The sequence below is a fragment of the Maniola hyperantus genome, chromosome 27 (genome assembly GCF_902806685.2).
Source record: "Maniola hyperantus chromosome 27, iAphHyp1.2, whole genome shotgun sequence".
NCBI classification, from domain to species: Eukaryota; Metazoa; Arthropoda; class Insecta; order Lepidoptera; family Nymphalidae; genus Maniola; species Maniola hyperantus.
The window spans coordinates 5,094,176-5,101,219 of NC_048562.1; the positions used below are offsets into that span (position 1 = coordinate 5,094,176).

Consider the following 7,044-nt stretch of genomic DNA (forward strand, 5'->3'; position numbering starts at 1 on the left):
CTGTGTGAAAATTTCGACACGTGGAATTTTCCCGATCAAACACAACTCACCTATTGAACTCCTGGCCACCAATGGTTTTCAGAAGTCCACCCACAACCCATTATCCTCATTTATTTGGGAAGTTAAAATAACTGGAACTGAAAGAAATCATGAGATTAGGATTTTCTCTAACCAAACCGCCATTTTGTCGAATCCACATTACTTGATTTTTCACTCACCATAACTGATGAAACATTGAAAATACGTTAGGATGACTAAAATTTATGACTATTGTATTTTTCCAGGCGAAGCCATGGGCGAAAAGAAGTGAGATTTTCCTGGAACGAAAAAAATTCGTCTTCACATGTTGACTCCAGGAAAATTCTAAATCTCAGCAATCGGTGTTGCCAGACGCAACCCGAGTGTTGCCGCTCTCATTTAGTTTGATCATGAAGCCAATTCATTTTTGAATATTTGCGGAACCTAAGGATATATTATAAGAACCGTTTTGTTAATGACTTAACAATAAACAAATGATATTATGGTTTTATTTAATTATTTTGTTTTATTTTTACGACAATTGACAACGAAGCAAACGCCATCTATTGTGGCTCGAATGAACTCTGAACATCGACCCACGCGTAGTTCTGCACCTTGATGCTAGGTGGCACCAACATACTTTGAACAAAATTGATTTTTATTAAAAGCGAAACGCTAATTAGTAGTTCAAAATTTACAACGTCACAGTACCTCAAAAAGGAAAACGGAATCCTTATGGGATCACTTTGTCTGTCTGTCTGTCTCGCTGTCTGCCTGTGTGTCTGACTCTCCGTCTGTATGTCTGTCTGTCAAGAAACCTATAGGGCACTTTCCGTTGACCTAGAATCATGAAATTTGGCAGGTAGGTAGGTAGGTCTTATAGCAGACGTATTGTCACACTTGGCTGGTTTTTAGTAAATTCCCGGCCGTGTTTTAGCAGCCAATGTCTTATCTATCTATTTTACTTTAGTCTGTGCATGCACATATATTAAATCACCGATGACTACACAGCTAATGTGTATGCAATACAAGCACACATCTTAATAAGGACAAAGACATTTTAATTGAAATATCTCAGAAACGTGTTTTTTACACTAGGAAAGGATATTTGATGGATAAAGGAGGTGTGATATTTTTTTATGATCATTTTTGACGTACAAGAAATATCTTGTAGTATTTTTTAAGGTTCCGTAAAGGAAAGCTTAGGTACAGTAGCTCTACAGCTAGATATTTAAACGTAAAGTAGATTATTATTAGATTAGATTATTTATTTATTAATTGCAAAATTGTAGGGTCTTAGAATTATAAAAGTTCAATTACAATCTGGCATCAATGGCGTGCAATTTTACAATAGTAACAGTTACACATTTATTACAATTTACATGGAAAAAATATACAAAAAATAATAATAATAATATTATATATTGAGTTATAATTCATGAAATCTCGAAAATAAACCTTAATAATATGTCATATTATGAAATCATCCACTGCATAAAGCTGTTTTGTCAAGGAGAAGCTTCATCCAGTTTACTATAAATATAGAATTATCACGTTTTCAGAAAAAATATTATAATAAATTTGCTTTCAAATAAGGTTGTATAGTTTTGTTTCAATAAAATACTACATGATACGGAACTCTCAGAGTGGTAAGTCGATATCACAATTTACTTTTTTTTGTATAACTCACAAGTGTTGGAATTTCATGTTACAAGGATTTCTAAAAGGTTAAACACGTGTTTTTCTTATTGTTATTACTTTGATCTCCTTTTATGTGCCCCTGAATCAAATGCATGACATAAGTTATATGGTTCAATTTGTACGTAAATTGATTGCCCCGCTCTTAGAATAAGACTGTTAAAGCATTTTTTATTAAAAAATATTCAATAAAAAAATAAAAATAAAATATATTAGATTCAATTAAAAAAATGTTCTATAAAATCTAAGTCATCATCATCAACAATCCATTACCTGCAGCTCACTACTGAGCACAGGTCTCTCAGAGTGAGAAGGGTTTGACCACAATCTACCACGCTGGCTAGATGCGGATTGGCACAATACACACATCTTTGAGAATATTACAATGAATTCTCAGACATGCAGGTCTCTTCTCACGATGTTTTCCTTCAGCGTTAAGCAAATAATACTTGATTACTTAAAGTGCATAACTCTGAAAAGTAAGAGACTTACAAAAACTATATTATTATTAACTAGCTGTTGCCCGCGATTTCGTCCACTTCCTGCGAGAGCAGTCTTTTTCCGTGGATTCTCAAACCTTGTCTTAACAATTAACAACACAATAAAAAAGAATTAATCAATTTGGTGCAGCCGTTCGGAAGTTATGCGCGTACATACATTAATATATAATATTATGGAACATATACTACTAGACTAGATGATGCCCGCGACTCCATCCGCGTGGATTTAGGTTTTTAAAAAGCCCTTAGGAACTCTTTGATTTTCCGGGATAAAGAGTAGCCTATGTCCTTCCCCGGGATGCAAGCTATCGCTGTACCAAATTTCGTCACAATCGGTTCAACGGACGGGCCGTCAAAGGCTAGTAGACAGACAGACACACTTTCACATTTATAATATTAGTATGGATGATTGCAAAATTTACATTGGAATTGGACATAATCTAACGACCAGTGAAATTGACAAAATATCGCTGCCTTACAATATCACTATAGTGTCCCCGTGACATTACAATGACATTACAATTGATTGATATGATAACCTACAGTTTAATTATTAATATCACTAGTGAAATTGTAATATTACTGCTTTGACAATATACCTGCGACAGATAATATACTGCGAAGCAATTGTATGAATATCAAACTTTTTTTCTTTTTTAACATACTTATGTTAAATATTCCATTGTGAAAAAGGTCAAAATAAAATTAGGTCAAATTCAAATTCAAATTTCTTTATTGCGAATCTGGGTAAACAGTGGAGATGTTACAAAACAAAAAGGTACAGCCAAATTCTGCCTATTAGCATGCAATATGATATTCCTAACAAACGTGTACATAGTTTTGATAAAATTTGCCAAATTTAATACTTAGTCACAAAAGAATAAAAAAACAAGATAGTACTTAATACAAAATATGTCAAAAAGTAACCAAATACACACTAAAGGAAAAAATGTCATCTTAGATATTCGTCAACACTATAAAAAATGTTTTTAATTAAATATTCGAATAACTTCTTTTTAAGGCTTTCTATTTTATTTATATTTACAAGTTCTCTTATTTCCAAAGGTAGTTTGTTAACAATTTTTACTGCCATAACGTTAAAACTATTATTGATGAGAGCGGTTTTATGTGATGGGAATTTTAATTTATGTTTTTGTCTTTTGTTAAGTTCTGTAAACATATTTTTATTATTAGCAACAAACAAAATGGTTTCATAGATATATAATGAAGGTACTGTTAATAAACGAAGTTTTTGGAAGTAAGGTACGCAGCTATCTCGCTGGGACAACCTACAAATGACTCTCACGCATCTTTTTTGGTCAGTAACACAAATCCTGTCAAGCTATATCTAATCTACTTAATTTCACAAACAAATTCGACACCGCCCCTGCGGTCGCCCGCGAAGCCAATAAACTAATTAATATTACAAGGTAGAGCATACGTCAACGCGTATTCATAATACGTCTCGACGGAACCGCAAATTCACAAGTGCGGTTATTTAGAAAACAACCATTGAGTGTAAAAGGGTTAAGGGGTTCGATTCTCAGTTGAGTCATTTAATAATTGACCGAATTTCGGCCACTGCACCGCGGCCAATCTCAACAGAGATTGCCAACTACGCTGAGTTAATATATACTATAGTGCACATGTGCACTCTATTCCCTTACTCTCATAGTCTGGGACCGCAATCCTGGGATCTCATGATTGGCAGCTGAAATTAGTACTAGATCAACAAGGAGGTTTCATATAAAAGGTGTCCACTAAGCTCGACAAGTGCGGTCGGGTTAGAACCTAAACCGTTCTCATTCTGAAAGGAGACCCGTGCCCAGTAGTGGACTGGCAATGGGCTATACTTAGCGATAAATCTTTTTAGGGTTCCGTACCTCAAAAGGAAAAACGGAACCCTTATACTCTGAGAGTCTGACTCGCACTTGGCCGGTTTTTTATCCCGATACAAAGCTCTTGACTGTGATCTCACCTGGTGGTAAGTGATGAATGATGATCCGGTATAAGATGGAAGCGGGCTAAATTGGAAATGGTATAGAAGTTTCATTGGACCCTTACCCCTGACCAGTTTCTACGCGGCATCGTACCGGAACGCTAAGTCACTTGGCGGCACGGCTTTGCCGGTAGGGTGGTAACTAGCCACGGCGGAAGCCTCCCAACAGACAAAACCGAACAGATGAGGTATTTAAATGTCTTGGCTTGATATGTGTTTCACTGTATTTTTTTAAATTAAGAAAATACTATCGGAGATTCGAACCTGGAACCTCTTCCATTGTAACCCAAATATAACCCAACAAATTCTCTAACAAAATCTTCAAATGTACCATGTTTAGCATTTTTTATTCAATAAAACTTTTTTTTGTCCACCAGATGGCGTAACAACATAATCCAAGATGGCGGCGGTCTCCTCCGTTCATTTACAAGACCAGATCAAAATCCAGGACCAAAGCGATGACGAGCAAGACCCGTACTCACCAAACACCAGGGACACCATAACCCCTGACTTCAATGAAGAAGACAAACAGATAGAAAGACCTATACATACATCCTCTTTCTCCATACACAATGTGTTAAAGAAAGAAAGGGATAACAATAGTCCGGAAAATGTATTTTCAACAGACAAACTATTACAAAGCACACCAAATTTCGAAGATTCGAGACATTCAGAGAGTGTCAGTCCAAGATTAGATGACGATAATGAAAGAGCAGACATAAGTATAGATGATAATTCTTGTTGTAGTGACGATACAGTATTATCAGTTGGTAACGAAGCCCCCATACATTACCCAAATGATAAAGAACTAAACAATCAAGGAATAACATCATTCAAACACATACAAAAACATCTAAACGCTATATCACAACTAAGTCAAAACCTAAACATAAACCAACCAATTTTGCTCCGACCTAATCCAATCACACCGAATCCTTTAATGTTCTTAAACCAGCCTTTGCTATTCCAAAATCCTTTAATCAACCAAGCAGATTTGAAATCAGGCTTACCTAGAATGGGTATACCACAAAATAATATAAATATAAACCAAAACTATATGAATTATGCACGAAAAAATGATTTAAATGAAAGATATTCGCCGAAATTAAATGAAAACGAATCAAGCAGAGATTTTATTAATCAGGGTTGTCTGAAATTTAGTATTGATAACATTTTAAAAGCAGATTTTGGTAGAAGAATCACAGATCCGTTGACGAAGAGGAAAACGTTGAAGGCTAGACAGTATGAAGTCAAAGCTACCCCTGTGAAAGAGGCGCAGGCCCCCACTAAAGAGGTAGAGGCCAGAGTGCCAGAGGTAAAGGGGGATAAAGGGGCTATAGATTTGTCGAAAGGGGATGACAGCTGTAGTAATGCTTCGTCTACACCAGGTAAACTACTTTTCTTTAATTTTTAGGGTTCCGTACCTCAAAAGGAAAAACGGAACCTTTATAGAATCACTTTGTCGTCTGTCTGTCTGTTGGTCTGTCAAGAAACCTACAGGGTACTTGCCGTTGACCTAGAATCATGAAATTTGGCAGATAGGTAGGTCTTATAGCAGACATTCGGGGAAAAATCTGAAAACCGTGAATTTGTGGTTACATCACACAAAAAAAATTAAATTGTGGTCATGAACTAATAATTAGTATTTTCAGTTTTCGAAGTAAGATAACTATATCAAGTGGGGTATCATATGAAAGGGCTTCACTTGTGCATTCTAAAACAGATTTCTATTTATTTTTGTACATCATAGTTTTTGAATTATCGTGCAAAATGTCGAAAAAATACGACTGTAGTACGGAACGCTCGTTGCGCGAGCCTGACTCGCACTTGTTTAGGATAAGGTGTCCTCAGCAAAATGATCTAGTGTTAGGTAATGTTACTTTGCAGGTACAACGAGCGACGGGCCGATGGTGTGGCCGGCGTGGGTGTACTGTACGAGGTACAGTGACCGACCCAGTTCCGGTGAGTTACATGTATCGCTACTTCTATTTTCACCTTTATCTAAATATATAAAATGAAAGGGTGACTAACTGACTGACTGACTGATCTATCAACGCACAGCTCAAGCTACTGGACGGATCGGGCTGAAATTTCGCTTGCAGATAGCTGTTATGACGTAGGCAATCACTAAGAAAGGATTTTTGAAAATTCAACTCCTAAGGGGATGAAACAGGGGTTTGAAATTTATGTAGTCCACGCAGATGAAATCGCGAGCATAAGCTAGTGTGATATTAATCAATTTCACACCCACATAAGGTTTAAAAGAACAAAATAACAATTACTTAGTATACGAAATCATAGAAAACAATTTTCCATCCCTCCTCCTCCAACTACACACAAAAACCATCTCTACCATCAACAAAATAGAATACAAAATCATTCGAACAATTTAAGAGTCAATCTACCCTCATTCAGTTGATCAAATATAACCCTGTAATGTACCAGAAGGGATGTTAATTTGATAAGTGCCGCTGAGGGATGTTTAGGGATGTTTTCCGAGATACGGAGGGCGGTATTTATAGTGTCGAAGCTCGTGGTAAGTTTTAAGGAGGTGCTTGACTAAACGGATTAAATAACTGATTGACATATCAGTTTGACAGGCCTGCCCCACGTTTTTTAGCCTCACCGAAAAGTTAGTGTAAAATCAATTACAAGATTTGTTGCGAACAAACAAAAAGACTGACTAGAAAGCGAGTTAATAAAAACTTGTTGAAAACATCCCAGCTCTCAATCGAGTCGTATGGTTAAATGGTTAAGAATCATGGGAGCCCACCGCGAGGAGCGGGAGATTATTATCCCAAGGAACGCCCTACCATTATGTGATCTAGC

At 36.3% G+C, this 7,044-nt stretch overlaps 1 protein-coding gene across 1 annotated transcript; it reads left to right on the forward strand.

The window, feature by feature from the left end:
• The first annotated feature begins 4,581 nt into the window (after positions 1-4,581).
• LOC117994742 (homeobox protein invected-like) lies at positions 4,582-6,644 on the forward strand. The gene is made up of 3 exons (XM_069508054.1): positions 4,582-5,603; positions 6,103-6,177; positions 6,631-6,644. The coding sequence occupies exons 1-3, from the start codon at positions 4,616-4,618 to the stop codon at positions 6,642-6,644; spliced, it is 1,077 nt and encodes a 358-aa protein (XP_069364155.1). The 5' UTR covers positions 4,582-4,615.
• Positions 6,645-7,044: the final 400 nt, after the last annotated feature.

Coding starts and splice junctions, on each gene's coding strand:
- LOC117994742 (XM_069508054.1), top strand. CDS start 4,616: ATGGCGGCGGTCTCCTCCGTTCATTTACAAGACCAGATCAAAATCCAG. Junction 5,604..6,102: donor TAATGCTTCGTCTACACCAG/GTAAACTACTTT, acceptor GTTACTTTGCAG/GTACAACGAGCGACGGGCCG.